The 19,472-nt window shown below is 40.4% G+C and overlaps 1 protein-coding gene and 2 non-coding genes across 3 annotated transcripts; all 3 read left to right on the top strand.

Annotated features, from left to right (window-relative positions):
* Window positions 1-40: 40 nt before the first annotated feature.
* Window positions 41-19,459, top strand: polr1a (RNA polymerase I subunit A). Its single transcript, XM_020081595.2, has 37 exons — window positions 41-282; window positions 780-888; window positions 1,076-1,171; window positions 1,312-1,461; window positions 1,747-1,857; window positions 2,020-2,105; window positions 2,618-2,706; window positions 2,886-2,966; window positions 3,217-3,331; window positions 3,504-3,645; window positions 3,746-3,907; window positions 4,643-4,765; window positions 4,894-5,121; window positions 5,227-5,334; window positions 5,494-5,640; window positions 6,349-6,540; window positions 6,678-6,827; window positions 7,011-7,194; window positions 7,342-7,424; window positions 8,201-8,359; window positions 9,969-10,067; window positions 10,180-10,332; window positions 10,556-10,638; window positions 10,872-11,037; window positions 11,862-11,985; window positions 12,122-12,219; window positions 12,348-12,547; window positions 13,148-13,315; window positions 13,980-14,115; window positions 14,416-14,570; window positions 14,650-14,779; window positions 14,895-15,002; window positions 15,927-16,220; window positions 17,456-17,656; window positions 18,047-18,164; window positions 18,269-18,433; window positions 19,034-19,459. The coding sequence occupies exons 1-37, from the start codon at window positions 206-208 to the stop codon at window positions 19,162-19,164; spliced, it is 5,121 nt and encodes a 1,706-aa protein (XP_019937154.2). The 5' UTR covers window positions 41-205; the 3' UTR covers window positions 19,165-19,459.
* LOC138411553 (small nucleolar RNA SNORA5) lies at window positions 9,070-9,206 on the top strand. Its single transcript, XR_011244173.1, has one exon. It is a non-coding gene; the product is annotated as a small nucleolar RNA SNORA5 (small nucleolar RNA).
* On the top strand, window positions 11,302-11,438 carry LOC138411554 (small nucleolar RNA SNORA5). Its single transcript, XR_011244174.1, has one exon. It is a non-coding gene; the product is annotated as a small nucleolar RNA SNORA5 (small nucleolar RNA).
* Window positions 19,460-19,472: the final 13 nt, after the last annotated feature.

Raw genomic sequence — 19,472 nt, 5'->3', positions numbered from 1 at the left:
TAAATTGACGTATTAAAGATACAAGATATTTTAAAAAGTGAATATCGATTGAATTTTTGTAAAAGCCGAGTAGTCCATGTTTTGTGTCTCCCCTGTGACTCCATGTTTTGGTTGGACCTCAGACTGTCCCACGTGCCACACAGGAGCAGCTTCACGTCGCGTGGAGTTCACATGTAAACGCCATTAGTTTTAGTATTTCCACAACATGTTGTTTGGAAAAGAAGTGCCATGGCGGCGTTTGGAGGGCATGTCGTTCGGCATGTACACTGCCGAAGAGATAAGGTGAGAGTTAACGTGTTAGCTCAATGCTAAAGAGTCCAAAACAACCTGACTGCTCATGCTAACATGTTGCAACGTTATATCCCGACGCTCTTTCTCAGCTTGGCTGTGTAAATGTTCATAATATCTATTTGATCTGTCGTATTTATGCACAAAACACACCTAAAGAGGTAAAGTGCAGTTTCACCGAGATGACATACTGTACATAAAGTGCTTAAAATCTTATCTTAGTGTCTTTTTTCTCTTTATTAATGCACTGTAACAAGTCAATGTCCAATTATACTATAAAGTAACCATAAACTCTCCAAACTTGTATGTATACATATGTATTAAATGTAAATGAAATAACTAATTATCAATATTTTGTGTTGGCGTATTGAAAATCTTATCTCATGAGCCAGGATGAGATACATTGCTGTTTTGACATTTTTTTTAACCTTAGTTGCCAAGTTCTCATGGTGCAGTAATAAAATAAAGTTATTTTCTCATCTGCTGTCCAGGAAGCTGAGTGTGAAGACGATCACTAACTTCAGGTTTCTCGATGGAGTTGGGAATGTGGCCCCAAACGGCCTGTACGACCTGGCCCTGGGACCAGCAGACAGCAAAGAGGTCAGTCTGTCTCTGCTGAAATCCCATTACATAGATTCTGTGTGTTGTAAAGTACATGAAACATCTGTAACATGCCATAGGTCAGACAATTCCCTACTTCACTTGTTGTACCTTTCTCTTTGTGTTTCCTGATATTATTTAAATCTATTTTTCTTAAAATGTAATTTTCTGTTGTCTTTTTTTCCAGGTGTGTTCAACCTGCTGTCAGGACTTCAACATGTGTCCGGGTCACCTGGGACATGTGGAACTTCCTCTACCTGTTTACAACCCACTGTTCTTTGATGTAAGCATGTTCCCAAATACACCATACACACACAGTAAACGCAAAAGTCAATAACACGACCAACCTGTGTGCTTAAGGTCTGATGAGCTAATGTTGACTTTCAAATCACTTGTTAAAAGTTTACCATTCTCCTCCATCAGAAACTCTACTTGTTGATTCGCGGGTCCTGTCTGGCGTGCCACATGTTAACGTGTCCCAGAGCAGCCCTCCACCTGCTGCTGAGCCAGCTGAAGTTAGTGGACCACGGAGCCATGCCGGAGGTCTACCAGATAGAGCAAGTTCTTAACCTGGTGAGTTTATCCTCGCTGTGGAAACTCATTTCAGCAGCATCTTACAGACTAAAGCACACTATACAAAACAACTCCTATCTGTTTTTAAAATACTTTCAAACGAAAGGAAGACAGAATAATGTGTTTGTATTGTGGGCATTACGAGGATTTCCATAACAGGCTACTTATTTATTTTTGGTGAATCTCTAATTGTCTTTATCCTGATAGAGTAATGTTGCTCTATGGTGTTGTGTAATTAATTGTTGATTAAGTTTGATTAAAGAATTTGTGTGCATCGTGCGTTAGTACCTGGAGGAGAATCCCAAAGCCTCAGGAGATGAGATCGAGCAGGTACTGAAAGCGTATACAGACACAACCCTCGGAGTAAACCCCAAAGGTCCTGAGATCACCAAACCAGTGAGTACACAACTTAACACAAAGACATGCACAGACATTGAAACACAAACACATTTAAACCTAAAATCAAGTGAAGACTATTAAACGTGATTTAGCCATATAGTATTATACACAGAATTTAGCCAGACCATATCTAAGTTTGTTTTACTTTGTGTTTATCAGATTAAACATCTTGTTGAAAAGAAGAGCAGTCTGATAAATGACTTCTGGAAGATCCACATGAAAACAAGGAAATGTCCGTTGTGCAAGTAAGTTTATTCTCATTTATTAAAATGACAAAACAGTTATCATTATCAATTTATGTCAATTCATACAAACTACCTTTTTATTTGTCTCATGGTACGAGCCGTGCAATATTTAATAGATATTTGCAATGTATTATATATCATATTGGTTCAGATATGTGACACAGGAAACCAGGGACTAATATCAGGCATCAAAGTTGGTGTCAATGACAGAACTATTCTGACCTCTGTGTCTTTATTTACATTTATTAATGTACAGGAATTGTTGGCCACTCTATAAGTGTTAAAATCAGCCTTTAAAATGCAAGTGATTGTTTACCTTAAAATCTGACAAAGTGGCCCTAACATGTAGGGGACACAGTAATAGTGCGTAGTATCTGTTTGCTAAGATGCTGTCAAATTCTTAATTTTGTGTGTGTGTGTGTGTGTGTGTGTGTGTGTGTGTGTGTGTGTGTGTGTGTGTGTGTGTGTGTGTGTGTGTGTGTGTGTGTGTGTGTGTGTGTGTGTGTGTGTAGGAGCGGTAGGTTTCCAGTGCGTCGTGAGCACAACAGCAAGCTGATTGTAACAATGCCGTCAGGAGCGCAGACCGCTGACAATACTGATGGTGAGTAATGGTTTACACATATTCTGTCAGTTTTTTGCCCAAAACCTTCTATTAAAATACATATGTTTAGTTTTGTTGTAGTTTTGTGTAGGTGTTGTTAAACCTGTAACTCTGCCCATGTTACGTCTTAACTTCACATGCCATAGAAAGATCTCGTTTTGGTTCATGTCTCCTTGTAGAAGATCAACTTGCTGGAAAGAAAGTGTACATGACCGCCAGCACAGCCAGAGAACACATCAACAGTCTGTGGGAGAAAGAAGGTATGTCCTCTTTACCACCCACTCCCCTGTGTATAAACCTGATTTAATTCACGGGCATCTGTTTGACATCCAATTTCATACTGTTTAAACAATTAGAGATGAATATTTCAATAAATATTAAAAATGTTAATAAGCGTACTGAAACTGAAACATCAACCTTTTTGTTTATTTTGTCCCTTTTTTGTTTTTCTGTCATGTTTTACGCTTCAGGAGGGTTTTTCATGTATATTCCTCTCTCCTTTATTTCCAGGTTTCTTTCTGATGTGTCTGTTCTCTGGGCTGGAATGCACAGCATCAACAGAGGGAGAGAGAGATTTCTATCCTGACCTCTTCTTCCTGGAGCTGCTGGTGGTTCCACCTTGCAGGTACAGAATTTAATGTACAATGAAAGATAACACGGTGAGTGTTAGGAGGGATTCCTCTGTAGTTTATGATGTTTTCGAAGCAGGTTTAATATTAGGTGACAATAGAGCTGGGTCAGATTGTGTGTTAAAATTTGAATTGTCTTATCCTCACATGTCATCTTCTGCCTGTCAGGTATCGTCCAATCAATCGACTTGGTGACCAGATGTTCACTAACGGTCAGACGGTCAACATGCAGGCTGTCATGAAAGACTGTGGAATCATAAGGAAACTTCTGGCTCTCATAGCCGGGGAAAAAAACACTCAGGAAGAAGAGGTAAGGTACTACGTGTATGTGCACGGGGGTGACCAGTTAAAGCATGTTATTTCTGTGGTACAGTCAGCCACATGATGACCCGTACTCTCATGATTTTCAGGCTCCTGAACAGACAGACCAGTCATTCCTGGTGGGGATCCCCGGACAGACTTTGACAGATAAACTGTACAACATCTGGATCCGACTACAGACTCACGTCAACATCGTGTTTGACAGTGACATGGACAAAATGATGACAGAGAAATACCCTGGAATCAGACAGGTATCTGATTATTCACTTAAATTGTGTGTAACACAAGGGTTTGTGCAAGGGTACGAAATACTTTGTACCATTCACAACAAACCTTTTTTCAGTCCTTAACTTTGTAGTTAACACCTGTATTTTCTTGATTTTGCCATTACTACTTCAGTGCTTAAAAGTTTGGTACCCAGCCCAAGTTAATAAAGAATGTGTTTTTTCCAGGATAATATTAGATTACAGATTAGTATGTTTTTCCAGTTGTCGCAAATCTGTTCTACAAATCAATACAATGACAACTGGAGGGATGCTCGTAGAACTCAAACCTCCGCCAAGGCTAAGAGGCATATCTAGCCATTTCAGAAAGTGAAGAAATGATGGTTTGCCCCTGGATTGGCTGGCTGCTCTGAATCTGTTCCAAAGTTTAATGGATTCTTCCTTGGGTTATTTCCAATCCCTCTACAAAGATGAATACTGGTTCAGTGGTTTTTGTTTAATTCTACCACAGCAATTGAAAAGCAGATGAAACTAGATCTGGATTTTCATTTGGAGCCACACCACCATTTAAATCTGTTCTTACCGCCCAACACGTTTCATGGTCTTTTGTAGTAAACAGTAGGTTGTGTGTAACTTTTCTAATTTACAGACAAATGTTGATAAAAACATAACCTCCTTGGTGGGAGTAATAACATTTCCATGTTTGGTTTGTTCGCTTATGATTCTATTCCAGTTGCCTGATTGTTTCCTCTTCTCTGCTAGATCTTGGAAAAGAAAGAGGGATTGTTCCGGAAACATATGATGGGAAAACGAGTTGACTACGCTGCACGATCTGTCATCTGTCCAGACATGTACATAGGAACCAACGAGATTGGAATACCCATGGTACATCTCTCTCTGATTAGCTTTACCTCCAAAGTGTATCTTACTTTCTTGTTAAAGGGAGGGAACATCAGAAATGCTTTAGGTTCAATCCAGAATCAAACAAACTCATCTCTTGTTTTGTGGTGCAGGTGTTTGCCACCAAGCTGACCTACCCGCAGCCCGTCACTCCATGGAACGTGAAGGAGCTTCGTCAGGCTGTCCTCAACGGGCCTAACGTTCACCCCGGCGCTTCCATGGTGATAAACGAGGATGGCAGGAAAACCATCCTATCACCCTCCAATCTGGCACAGAGGGAAGCAGTGGCTAAGCAACTGCTGACGCCTTGTCCTGGTCCACATAAGATGCCAGTGAAGATAGTGAGTTTAATACCCTGGTTGTGCACTTGCAAATATAAACTCTGCAGTACAAGTTAGCCCCATACTTGCACTGCTGTAATTCTACTCTTCTGTTCTTGTTTCCAGGTAAATCGTCATATCAAGAACGGAGATGTTTTGTTGCTCAACAGACAACCCACTCTGCATAGACCCTCCATACAAGCCCACAGTGCCCGCATCCTCCCAGGAGAGAAGGTAACATCTTATCTGTCCTGACTATTGCTGTGTTTTATTGTGATTTATTATAGAAGCACGGTGGAATTACAACAGTGCTTTAAAAAATCTTTTTGCTAGACTTTATATATACACATATATATCTAACAAATCAAGTCTTCTGTCAACTTGATGTGACAGGTTTTAAGGCTCCATTATGCTAACTGCAAGGCATACAACGCTGACTTTGATGGAGACGAGATGAACGCCCACTTCCCACAGAGTGAGCTCGGCAGAGCAGAGGCCTACACATTAGTCAGCACTGACCAGCAGTACCTAGTCCCTAAGGTGGGTGTACACACACATTACAGACGCCAGACTTTCACATGATGGTGATGGAACCATGCTCAACTCATTTACATTGACTTTAATGGATTTATTGTTTTTGAAACTAGAGAGTGTTTATGGTTAATTGTGGAGATACACAGACTCAACAGCCCCAGCACAGATTGACACTTGCCAACCTCAGTCAATATAAATTCACTTTATCTGGCTATTTTCTACTTAGTCATCACAGCTGTGCTTAATTTGGATTAAAAAAATTAAAAAAGGTGTCCTGACACTAAACTAGCAACTGAAATGATAGAAAACATAATCAAACTAAAGGTTATCTCTTAATGTGCAGAAATGTCAATAAACATATGCAGTATATTCCACATATTGCTGAATCATAAAGGAAAATGTGGGTTCATGGACACAAAGGAGCAGAACATGTCAAACCTTTTTAAATGTTATACATATTGATTTTTATCTTACTGATCAAATCTCCTGTCTGTCACCTTAATCTCTGCAGAAACCTATCCACATAAAGTTATTTATTAGAATTCAGTTTTGGGGTAGGGTAAATGCTGTGAGCTTAGATTCACCAGTGTGTGAGGAACAGCACACAAATGATCAAAATGTTTCTATCTATTTATTAGTTCTGTAGCTTTAATATTCTTCCACACAGGCTCGTTGGGAAGCTCACTGTCTCTCTCCCTATCTCTCTCTCTTTAGGATGGTAAACCTCTAGCAGGTCTGATCCAGGACCACATGGTGTCAGGAACAAGGATGACAATACGAGGCTGTTTCTTCACCAGAGACCAGTACACTGAGTTGGTGTACAGAGGATTGACTGATAAACCAGGCAGAGTGAAACTGCTGCCACCAGCCATCATCAGACCTCAGCAACTGTGGACAGGAAAGCAGGTAAGTGTGTGTTTTCACTAGTTTATGACATAGAAAGCTAAAAGAAACCATCAAAGCAATATGACAAAAAACATGCACTTATTGCATATACTGTCACTGTATCCACTCAGTTGTACTGTTGTGTTGTGCATTTGTAGGTGGTGTCCACCCTCCTGCTCAACGTGATCCCAGAGAAAGCAGTGCCTCTCAACCTGATCGGCAAATCAAAAATCCCCAGCAAGGCGTGGATCCAGGTCCCGCCACGTGCTGCTCCTGGATACAGACCGGACAGCATGTGTGACTCACAGGTACACAAGTATTTCACTTTCCAGTCCAAACCAATGTGTCCAGAAGGATTTGAAAAAAATTACTCCTGATGTTTGAGCATCAAGTAAATCAAGGTGTGGATCTGTTCATAGTTTGGACTAAAATCCAAAGACATTTTACATTTAAAAATTGTAAGTTTTCTTCCTGTTGTCTCTGTGTCCCAGGTGGTGATCCGTCAGGGTGAGCTGCTGGTGGGGGTTCTGGACAAAGCTCACTACGGCTCCTCAGCCTATGGTCTGGTACACTGCTGCTATGAGCTTTACGGAGGAGAGACCAGCGGGAAACTGCTCAGCTGTCTCGCTCGACTTTTTACCGCCTACCTGCAGCTTTACAGAGGCTTCACTTTGGGTAAGAAACATAGAACACAAGGCAAGCTATTTGTTGCTTTCCTGACAATGAACAGCATGAACAGCTTCCATATGTTGTCATGTGTAACATATTGAAGATAAAGGATGAGTTTTATGTCTTTTAAGTGCTCCTCGTCTTTGTGTCTAGGTGTGGAGGACATCCTGGTGAAATCAGGTGCCAATAAACAGAGGAAAAAAATCATCAAAGAATCACTCAGCATTGGCACCAAAGTGAGTTTTATCACCAGCTTATTCAATTCTACAGAAGATAATGTTATTCTGTTATAGTTAAATATGCTAATCCTTTCTGAAAGGATTGGAAGCCAAGATGAGGATAATATACTTTTTTTATCCTGGTTCTTTTATTTTTGTTGATTCTGATACTGTATTTTCTAATAAATTAGGATAAAAGCATTATTATGGTATAGGTTTCATATATAATAGCCTAACGTACAACCTAAAATGAAGTACCCTTTTTAGAGGAGGCCTATTATGCTTTATCCTGTCTTCTAGTGGGTTGCATTTGTTTTTTGTGAATGTATGTGGTGTGCATGGCTCAAAATCCCATAGTCCACAGCAGAGGGAGCTCTTCTCTCCCACAGTGAAACACTTTTCTGAAGCTCCTTTGAGCCTCATCTTCGATTTTGCTAATAGTCCGTTGTGTGTCAATGTCATCACTGGGGCTCAATAGCATAATGCAAACTCAGCGGCTAGTTGGCCATGCCCCGAACTAAGACGTGAAAGTGAAACCTGAGCTGGGCCAAGAGGTCACATCTTGCAGAGACATTGCTTACCACTTCCTGTTCTAGTCTTGGTTGTATTTCAGTACCACAGGTTCCTCTGTCTGATGTTGTCAAACTCTGTCAAACTGGTACAGTTTGAAATTGGCCATTGTTTTTTTATCAATTTGTGTTAGCTTTAGCCATTATGAACCCCAAAAATGAGCATAATAGATCTCCTTTAAAAGAAAGGCATGTAAGTGGATTTTCTTGTGCTTTTATTTTCAGGCCCTGCAGACAGCCTTCCACCTGCCCTCCGACGTAGATCAAGCAGAGGCTCAGAGCCGCTGGCAGGATGCTCACCTCAACCCAGACCAGAGAGACTTCATCATAGCCGACCACAAGTTCAAAGAAGTGGCCAACCAAGTCAACAATGATATCAACAAGGTGTTGTCACTAATACTTCTACTTCTGATGTATTACTCCTGTTGGCCAACACAATGTCAGCATGATGAAATGGATGAAAACACAGACTGTGTTCATAACAGAAACTTTCTCTAGAAACAAAGAACTTTCACAACTTTACAGTCTTTATTTTAAGCTGTGTTCTGACCAAAGGTTCCAGGAACGTCTTTCAAGGAACTAAGTTTCCTGCATTAGTCAAATTGGACTGCTGATGTATGAACAACTGACAACTGAGTGATGGTAATACAGAATACTATACAATAATGATGACATTACATATGCTGCTGGTGATTAAAAAAGAGACGAGCACTGAAATGTTTTTAAAACTCCTGAAATGTGAAGGATACTATTGCAGAGACTTACCAGCTGAAATAAAACTAAATATATCTAGATATATTGATAATATATTTTCCCTACCCTACTGTAGGTCCTGGTCCAGTAAACTCATAGTTACTGTCATTTTGGTGAAACTTTGAGCAAATAAGCAGAGTATATCATTCAAAAATGACTCAGCATACCCATCAAAGTGAGTGTGAACACCAGCCTCTTCAGTCTGATGGTGTTTCATTATTGATGTTAAATCTTATATATACACATACTGTACGTGGAGCTTCTTAATCAATTCACAATTCTAGAGTCAATCAAAAAGACAGAAGCGAAACAAGAACTACTCCACTGTGTGTTTAAAATATCGCAGCCTTGTCAAATTCAGTGCTTCCTTCTCAGTGGATGCCACTGGCCAAAATGGCTGCCAAAGGGAATGTGTAGTTCATGGGCCCCACGGTGCTTCAACATGACCGCTGGGGATAAATATGTACTACAGACAAACGTTATTGACTTAGTATTACACTGCAGATACACCGGCAAATACCCTTCATTGTCTTAACTTTTATCCGGTCACTTGTTCCACATTTGAAACTTTAGGTTTGTTTAAATGAATATTGTTAGACTTTACTGACTGTCTCTTAACTTTATGCGTTACAAACGGTCCAGCAAATTAGACTTCAAATGTGAAACCTTCTGCCAAAATAGGTGTCCTTGTTCTAAACCACTTACTTTTTCTGTGAAGTTTATTGATATAAATGTTCCCAAACATCTAAAACTGTTAGAAACATTAATAGTAGACTACAGCTGCCAATGACCTTTAAACAGAGCACACATGTACTTACATATGCCAATATGCTTTTTCAATAAACAACTTATTATACTGTATTTAAGTCTATTTCCCAATAAATTCAGATTAAGTCAGTATTGCATTATACCCTCTGTCTTGATTGAAACAACTACTTACATGCTTCCATGTATTTTAACATGTTGTTGATGGTCGTTTACACAACAGCAGTTCTGCAGCTGGCAGGCATTCAGTGTCAAACCCAATAAACAACAGGATGCTAAATCACCAAATCTACAGACAAGTAAACTAAAGCAGGAGTGAAGTAACAAGTCTTTAAGACATTGGCATGTAATTTCCCCTCAGTTCCTGTCACTCGGCTCTGTCCAAATAATGAATACAATCCTCAAGAAACACACATTTAAAAGAAGTAGTGCCTGTGGTCAGGCAGGTAATTCAAATCCTTTCCTGTGTGTGTAGGTGTGTATGCCAATTGGACTCCATACCTCTTTCCCAGACAACAACCTTCAACTGATGGTCCAATCAGGAGCCAAAGGATCTACTGTCAACACCATGCAGGTACCCCCTCCCCATACACCTGCTCCCACCACCACCACCACCGCATTCACCTTTGTTTTTGTCACATGTTACTTACTTTAGAACCTTAATCCAAAGTCTGTGTGTGTTTCAGATTTCATGTCTATTGGGTCAGATTGAGTTAGAAGGTCGTAGGCCTCCACTGATGCCCTCTGGGAAATTCTTGCCCTGTTTTCAACCATATGACCCTTCACCGGGGGCTGGGGGCTTCGTCTCTGGAAGATTCCTCACAGGCATCAAACCACAGGTACACGCAGAGGGTTTCGAGTGTGTTTGTGTTGTGGACTTGTTGTTGAAGTTGATTGTTTCTGTATCTCCTGTTGAGCACTGCGATGACAAATTGCACATAAAGTCGCCCTCTGCAGTTCTCACTACACCTTGTAACTTAAGCTCTTTCAGGTGTTTTTGAAGACTTGTGACTTCATGATACATTGCTGTCCTTGTCTTGTGTGTGACCTGGACGTGTGCAGGAGTTTTTCTTCCACTGTATGGCTGGCAGAGAAGGACTGGTCGACACAGCTGTGAAAACCTCTCGATCAGGATACCTGCAGAGGTAATGAAAAAGAGCACACTCCAAAAAACTAAGTGTTATTTGGAAAAAAACAAAACACCTAAAACCGTAGGGTTTTAGTCATTATGAAATTAAACTCATTAAACGGCCTACCCCACTAGGCTCCTGATGTGGTTTTAGTTAAGAGTCAAACACACAATTTAAGGATGAGTTTTATACAAAACATATTTAGTAACAAATGTTTTCCTCTGTCCGCTCTCATGTCTTCTCTGCAGATGTGTCATAAAACATCTGGAGGGTCTGGTAGTGCAGTACGATTTAACGGTGAGGGACAGCGATGGATCCGTGGTCCAGTTCCTGTACGGCGAAGACGGGCTGGACATCCCAAAGACTCAGTTCCTGCAGCCACGACAGTTTCCCTTCATAGAGGACAACTATGAGGTAAACTGGGTCAAACGCAAATACAGTGCATTTAGGTGATTTTCCACACAGATTAAAGGTGGTTTTGGAGGAAACACCGGTGCAGTTTCAACCAAAACCTCAACAAACAAACAAGCCATGTACTTTAAGATGACACATGATTGTTGTTACAGGCAAATAGAGCTAATGCTGACTTCAACCCTGACCCAAAGTTAAGCTAATGATTGTTATGGCCCCACAAGGATGAGTCCAGAGCTGACAGTAAATCCATTTGATTCAAAATATCGCAGCCTTGTCAAATTCAGTGCTTCCTCCTCAGTGGATGTCACTGGCCAAAATGGCTGCCACAGTGAAAGTGTAGTTCATGGGCCCCACGGTGCCTCAATGTGACCACTGGGGATAAAAATGTACTACACACAAACTTTATTGACTTGGTATTTCACTGAAAATACCCCAGCAAATACCCTTCTTTGTATACAATTTTATCCGGCCACTTGTTCTTCATTTGAAGCTTTGTGAAACAGCAATATGTAAATCCCTTTGATGGATAAATGTATTACCCAAAATGTTGACCTTCAACCTACGACACCGTTGCAATTAATTTCTAAATTCTGCTAAAATGTTCGTACACTTCCAAACTTCTTGACCAACACTTTTTGTCTTTCATGCTGATAAAACCACTCACCTCAGGTTCACTCACATATGAGTCTTTTCTTTAGGCAACCTCTTTCTACTTAAAACCAAATGTCCTTTTCCAGTGTTTGAAAACATATTGCCACACAGCTGTTGGAGGGAGCATTATGCTGAACATTATTATAGCAGTAGATATTTCCTCATCCTGTTAGGTCATCCAGAGATCCCAGGACCTGGACAAGGTTTTGGCACATTTGGACCCTCAGGCTGCCAGTCAACACTTTGCAGCCATCCAGCGCTGGAAGACAAAGAGAGAAGTGGCATGTCCACGGAGAGGTACTTATCTACTAATGTCCATTTAGTAAAATAGGAGATCGGTAGAATTGCAGGGGATGTACTGTGAAATGACACATGTTTTACATTGTATCTGCGAATGATGGTATTCAGTCCTATTTGTGTTTTCATCTGTCAGGAGCATTCTTATTGTTTGCCCAGAAGAAGATGGCAAAACTAAAACAGACTGCACAAACAGGTCCAGATGTCAATGGCAGAAGTGCCGCTGTAGAACAGGTATGTAAACAGAGCAAAGTAAAAATAATGAAGAGATCAGATTTAGTGACACAATCTGTTCTTATACATAGAATGACCTTCAACCTGGTGTCATGAAACTCTTAATGTGAACTTTGCTCACTCCACAGCTTGCACAGCAGTGGTATTCTCTGGATGAAGTTAGCAGATCGAAATACAGCAGGAAGTCCTCCCGCTGCCCTGAGCCCTCGCTGGGCTTGTTTCGACCAGACGTCTGCTTTGGATCAGTGTCTGAAAACTTCAACGACATCACAGAGAAATATCTGCAGAACAGAGGCATGACGAGTCAAAGCCCTGTCGACACTCACAGGTACTGAATGTCAGAGACATGACAGAAGTTCATTCCTTGGATGATGCAATTGTCATATTTATAATTATACTGTTTCGCCATTTCTCAAAGGTAAACGAAAAACATAACATTATTTTACACACTGACCAAAGGAGGAAAACTAACAGTCATATACAACAGAGTGAACAGGAAGAGATTACTTTATGAAGCAGCATAGACTTGTGCTCCTCTGGATTTCTGGATGGAGCAGGGGAGTGACAGGTGACCTTGTAGTTCATTAAAAAAAAATCTGATAACAAAGGAATAAATCAAAATACAACACTTACATGGCAGTTAAACATAACCCTAAAATGAAGGTCACTGTTAGTTTTTGTTGAAGCAGTTTAAGAGAGCTGTAGATTTAACTAACAGACTTTAGTACGACGATGCTGTCAACTTGAATGACTTTGTGCTGACAGGTGTTTGTTAATATATGGGTCAGTATGGAACTTTTGTTTTTCTTGATACATGACATCCTGTCTATCTGTTGTGACTTAAAGTGACGTTTTCATGAGCATCATCTTATTTCTCTCTCTCTCTCTCTCTCTCTCTCTCTCTCTCTCTCTCTGTGTGCGTCTACAGCCTTCGCCAGCTGTTGCACTATAAATGGCAGCGGTCCCTGTGTGATCCAGGTGAAGCGGTGGGTCTACTGGCTGCCCAGTCCATAGGGGAGCCCTCCACCCAGATGACCCTCAACACTTTCCACTTTGCTGGCAGAGGAGAGATGAACGTCACTTTGGGAATTCCTCGGTAATGTCACTCCCTCACTTCTCCTCACTCTAGATTTATCTTTGTGTGTTAATATGAATACATCATCCAGGACTCACACATGACTTGTACACAGCTTGATTATTATTTTAATTGTTAATTTAGATGTTTGTGAAAATGTTGCTATAGAAAATGTGTCTGACGGCTGCACGAGCGCAATTCAAAGTTAATTCAAATTAAATATTTTATAACTGAAAGCCTGATTAAAAACTGACAAAAGCACATCAAATATTATGCTCAATAAAGAAAATGAATTTTTTATCTTAATGTGATCCTTTTTGATGAAGTAGCTAGTTCAGTGTTGGTGGTGACAGTTTTTGAGTGGAGTGGTCATAGGCTTTCACAATAAAATAAATCCTAAATAGGCTTCATATAATCTGACATAGATGTTAAAAATACTGCACGCCTTTTTGAATTTCATATATCTCCACGAAAATAAACATACGGCTTATCTGTTCCCCACCTGCGTTGATTTCATTTTTATCTACCCATGAATCTTTTTAAACATTTGTTATGCACCTTTTTTGCAGGTGCAAGATTACACCCTGTGCTGCTGATATATTTTGTGGTTGGAGGCTTGTGGTGGCAGGCTTGTCTTTGCCTGCAATATCCTCACTCTGTCTGTATCTGTGTGCTTGTGTCACAGACTAAGAGAGATCCTCATGGTGGCCAGCTCCAACATTAAAACTCCAATGATGAGCGTTCCAGTACTGAACAACAAGAAAGCCTTGAAGAAGGCCAAGACACTCCGTAAGAAACTCACAAGGGTTTGTCTGGCTGAGGTACGCCTATGCTTTTCATCTCCTTTTGTGTTTGGCTCATTTTCCCTTGTCTTTTTTTCATATTGTTTTTTATTTAATTCCTTTTTTAATCCCACAATGGGGAAATTCTTTTTACACACTTTTAAAAAAAATTTTTTTTATACATGCAGTTTAACCCAATCCCACACACACACACACAGAGGGCTCAAAGACATGCACATTGGAGAGAGATTGTAGAGTGTGTGTTTTTAGATGTCCTTACCTGTGTTGGTGTAGGAGATAAAACTAGAACTCATCACAGCTGTATGTATGTTTGAGCAGGTTCTGCAGAAAGTGGACGTGGTGGAGTCACTGAGGGTCGACGGCCACCAAAAGCTGCGGACTTTTAAAGTCTCCTTCCAATTCCTGCCTCCTGAGCGTTACTGTGACGATAAGCTGCTCTCGCCCCAACAGATCCTCCACTACATGGAGACGAGGTGCGTACGTGAGTGTGAGAAATCAATACGAAATATTCCTGATAACCAACTCTCATCTTTTCACCTTTACACTCTTCAGGTTTTTCCGTCTCCTCCTTGAAGCCATTAAGAAGCGCAGTGCCAAGCTGGCTTCCATTGCCGTGGAGACGAGGAAAGCCACTCCTAGAGACAAAGACCACGACGGTGATGGAACTGCGGGCACAGCAGGGGTCTGTTTTTTATTTGCTTTGTCCATGTTTCATTGTTGAATGTTTTGTCTTGTCTTTTGCTTTTTGATAAATTTACCAAATGTTAAGTATCTTTTGTCATGTTGACATCGTTCAGTTAGACGACGGGGAGGGAGAAGAAGAGAAAGAGATTGTTGATGACCAGGAGAATGAAGGAGACGCTGATGCTTCAGACGCCAAGAGAAAAGGCAAACAGGAAGAAGAGGTATGAAGAGCTATAAAATATTTCATATTGACTTGTGCGTTGTCATGTGATTAAAGGTTCAGTGTGTAGAATTTAGTGACATCTACTGGTGAAGTTGCATGTTGCAGCTCAACCTTACCCTCCCCTTCGACACATAAAAGAGAACCTGTGGTCACCTTCAGTTGTCATAAAAACTCAAAAGGTTTTTAGTTTGTCCAGACTGGGCTACTGTAAAAACATGGCGGCCTCCATATAGAGGTCCTGCTCCTGATGTAAATGTAAAGTATTTCAATATCAAGGGCCATTCTAGGGTAAAGAAAACATACATTTGTAAAATTTAGATGATTACACACTAGCAGTCTGACAGAGTGCCTCAGTTATTGGTATGGTATGTTTCTGACTTGCACTGCATTGTTAAAAGACCGGAATAATATTTGAAATTAGCGCTGAACGTCAGTTTATTTTTTAAATTCTTTGATGGGTTGTGTGGATTGTAAAACATATGTATATAGAAATGTCCACATTTGAGAACCTAGAACCACCAAATGTTATTTTTGCTTAAAAATGACAGTGAATTGATCAAAATAGATGCCAATTCATTTTATTTAAATAATCTCAACAGTTAATCAATGTAACTGAAACAGGGTGGCATTCATGCAAGCCATGTTTCACAATTGTCCCTCTTAGCAGAGTTGTGATTTGTTATGTCTCCAGTCCTTTCACACACTAAGTCCTGGTTTCATGTTCTATAACTGGTTTAACTTGAAACTGGTAGTGTCCTCACCGTTAAGCCTCTCCCAACATTTAGACAATGTGCAGTCTATAAATCTTGCTCTGGAGTTCCTGTGATGTTAATTATACCATTGCAGTGAGGGATATGACACATCCAGCACCTGTGCACATTCCATCATCACATTTAATACCCATCTTTGTTTTCCCTTGCAGGTGGACTATGAGAGTGAGGAGGAGGAGGAGGGAGGTGAAGATGCCGAAGATAAAGATGATCAGGAAGAGGAGGCGGGTGAGAGTGAGGAGAAGAACACTCAGGTGGAGTCCCAGCCTGAGTTTGAAGGAGTCAGACTGGAGAAGAAGAAAAATAAGAAGAAGCAAGCAAAGAAAGGGGGAGGAGAAGAAAGAGAAGAAGAGGCCGTGAGTCAGATGAGGGTCAACTCCGTTCTGAAGTCCAACCCAGCAATAGAGAGATACTGCTACGACCACCAGCATGAGCTCTGGTGTGAGGTGTGTTGATTGTCATAGAACCCTACTGTCATCCTGAGTCTTTTGAAAAACACTTGAAGTTGAAAAGCATCAATTTTAGCATTGACATTGAGTTCTACCACACACAGTCTGCAGATTGCTACCATATGGGAGTGTTAATATTATAATATTTCTACAGCTTTAGCCACATTTCTCTCATTTAACTCATATCTTCTGTGAAAAACTTTCTCTTCCGTCTGTTTGCTCTTGCTTATCCTGATTCTAGCAAAGAAAACTGGAATTGAGAGTGGTCCTCATAAGACAATATATCTATTTCTAAGTTCTTATTTGAGAGGATTTCAAACTGAGGCCCACAGACTTGAAAAGAGGATGCAGAGTAAAAGATGTTAGAAGTTAGTTATCGAAGATTTTTTTCCAGCACAGTTGACTTCAGTGCTGTTGACTCACAGCTCATGTGAGCATTTACTTTCAATTGTGTTTTATCTGCATGGCACTAACTCACAACATACATGATCTCGATGTGCGTTACATGGTACATACTTTGAAACATTTAATGTTTCATTTCAACAATGTGCTCCAAAATTCAATCCTCTTCTCTTTGTCATAGCTCAAAACAATCTGAACACACAAATAATTTGTAATTTGTATAAATCAGTTAAGGGCGATATATATTTGTTTTGAACCATAACATGTTTAGACAGATAAAATGCCTATTCCTCAGAAAGCACAGTAAAGTGTCTTTCATCAAGTCTGTCAGTTCTCATTTACTCACAGCACATTGGCTGTGAAGGTCCTTTATTGGCTCTTTAAGGAACCAGTAGAAGGTAATTTGACCAGAGTGTAGATCTTTGGACAGCTTACTGTTTTATTGGGGTGTTTTTTTATCTTTAGTCAAGAGCATGGTACTGAACAAGACGAAAAGAAGGGCGGCTGTGGCTGCCTGGGAAGAGCAGTTGTCCTCCGACCAGAAGCTTGTTGGTCCTTACGCAAGATGCCTAACCTGCCCCAAAAATGGCCCCTCATCGTTTTTGAATGCCCTGATCGTATGTCGCTTCGGACAAAAGTATCAGCTAAATAAAATGTAAAGAGAAATCTGAGAGTAGATGTTTCAGACCTGAGGAAGAGCTGGAGCGCAGGAAATCTGTCCAAAGAACAGTCTCTGAGTCTCATCTTTTTTTCTTTTCTTTTTTTACAAATTTTACACAATGTTATGATGCTTTAGTCACTCATTCATTCGCCCCCCTCTCTGCTTTTAGTTGGACGTGGTCTTACCGGTCAGCAAGGTGCACTTTGACCTGACCTCAGTCCTGTCAACGCTGGCCCATAATGCTGTCATCATGGAAACCAGAGGCCTGACCCGCTGCCTGCTGAACGAAGCCAAAACAAAGACCGGAGAGAAAGAGATGATTCTCAACACAGAAGGAATCAACATGCACGAAATGTTCAAGTACAGTGACGTACGTAGACAGTATTAGTAAAACCTGAGGACACTTTGAAGAAGAAATTCAGCATTTCATTTAAGAAGTTTCGCCAAATGTTAAAACCATTTATAGTTTGATTTTGCGTTGGCAGTCATTTCAAGTCTTCTGATTTCACTTGCCTTCTGCAGAATCTGCCTTTGACTTTTGTCTTTTCAGATTTGTTCATCATGATCTGGGAATTCAAGTTTTGCAAAGCAGAGATACTATAAATTTGTATTGCAGTAACATTTAGATACTACAAAATGCAGTTTATGTCGTGCTAAGGAGTTTATGGTTATTAAATATTATTTTTCTATTGCAAGAATGTACATTTTGATTATTGTTTAAGGACAATCCCAACATTGAGACTATTTTTGTTCTTTCCAGATCTTGAACATCAACAGGCTGTACTCTAATGAGGTTCATGCCATGGCTAACACGTATGGGATTGAAGTTGCTTTGAAGGTCATAGAGAAGGAGATAAAAGATGTCTTTGCTGTTTATGGTACACACACACACAGACACAAATTCCAATACAGACAACAAGTTCATACAGAGAGCGTCTCTGTATCTTCATTTCTCTTCATTTGGTGTGTATCTGTATTTCAGGTATCGAGGTTGACCCCAGACATCTGTCCCTTGTAGCGGACTACATGTGTTTTGAAGGTGTATATAAGCCCTTAAACCGTCACGCCATCAGATCCAACTCCTCCCCTTTGCAGCAGATGACCTTCGAGACCAGTTACAAGTTCCTCAAACAGGCTACTATGCTGGGTCTGTACACATCTGTAAACTCACACTGGGCAAAAGCACCACATCATCAGGAACACAAATGACAGTTAATTTGCTTATATAATAGGGAAGTGAGATCCGATCACAAGTTGTCACAGGAGGACAGATATTAATATCAGGTCTGAACTGGGCCTTAGCTTCATGTCACATGTCCTCGCCTACAGCCCTAGAGCTTCCCTAGCTGCCCTTATCTGTAACAGCCATGATGGTGACTGGTAAATGAATACATTTATGACATACAGTAAGCATTGTCAACATTCATACTGGCTTGCCTCAGTCTGGGGAAGTGATATTTTTGCCAATAAGGCGAAGTAAAATTAGTTAGCTGATGACTGTGTTCTGTTTTGCTAATTTTTAATGGGGATTTTTCACCCAATACGAAAAGAAACGTCTACATAAGTATTGTGATTTGATTTAAAAAAAAAAAAAAGCTCTTAACATTAATTCATCTGTTCTGAAATGGGGGGTTAAAGCTTGTTTAGGTGTTAAAAGAATTCAATTTGATTAAAAAAATTCTGCAGATACCCAGAATGCTCAGTCATGATGGTCTCAATTTGTTTACGACTCTCCTTTCTTTCTCAGGGTCCCACGACCAGCTAGTCTCACCCTCGGCCTGCCTGGTGGTGGGGAAGGTCGTCCGAGGAGGAACAGGACTTTTTGAACTGAAACAACCTCTGCAGTCGGAGACGAGACAGAAACCTCGTGAGACCTGAGCGGACTGTCTTTGAGTTGTGCTGTTGGAAAACCCCTATAACACACTTCCTCTGACGAATAAATATTTTTTTATCGCAGATCCTTATCATTCTCATTACATTCTCATGTGACTGTAAGCATTTGTGAGGTGTAGAAAATTCCTGAATTTATTGATTTGAACATGAACGCATTCATAGTCAGGAGTACAGTTTTTTGACGAATGAATGGGATCACTGTAAAATGATGCATTGTCTTTTTTCTTGTATTTAATAATAAATGTTTTACTGTGTATAAATTGTACCATAATCCTGTGAACAGTCGCTTGCGT

Source organism: Paralichthys olivaceus, chromosome 9 (genome assembly GCF_024713975.1).
Source record: "Paralichthys olivaceus isolate ysfri-2021 chromosome 9, ASM2471397v2, whole genome shotgun sequence".
In the NCBI taxonomy this organism is placed as follows: domain Eukaryota; kingdom Metazoa; phylum Chordata; class Actinopteri; order Pleuronectiformes; family Paralichthyidae; genus Paralichthys; species Paralichthys olivaceus.
This window is presented reverse-complemented; position numbering and strand designations above follow the sequence as displayed.

Bases quoted from the DNA above. Each gene is read 5' to 3' on its own strand.
- polr1a (XM_020081595.2), top strand. From the start codon at position 206: ATGTTGTTTGGAAAAGAAGTGCCATGGCGGCGTTTGGAGGGCATGTCG. The intron at 1,172-1,311 runs GTAAGCATGTTC...CTCCTCCATCAG, and splicing joins ACAACCCACTGTTCTTTGAT to AAACTCTACTTGTTGATTCG. The intron at 12,220-12,347 runs GTATGTAAACAG...CTCACTCCACAG, and splicing joins GAAGTGCCGCTGTAGAACAG to CTTGCACAGCAGTGGTATTC.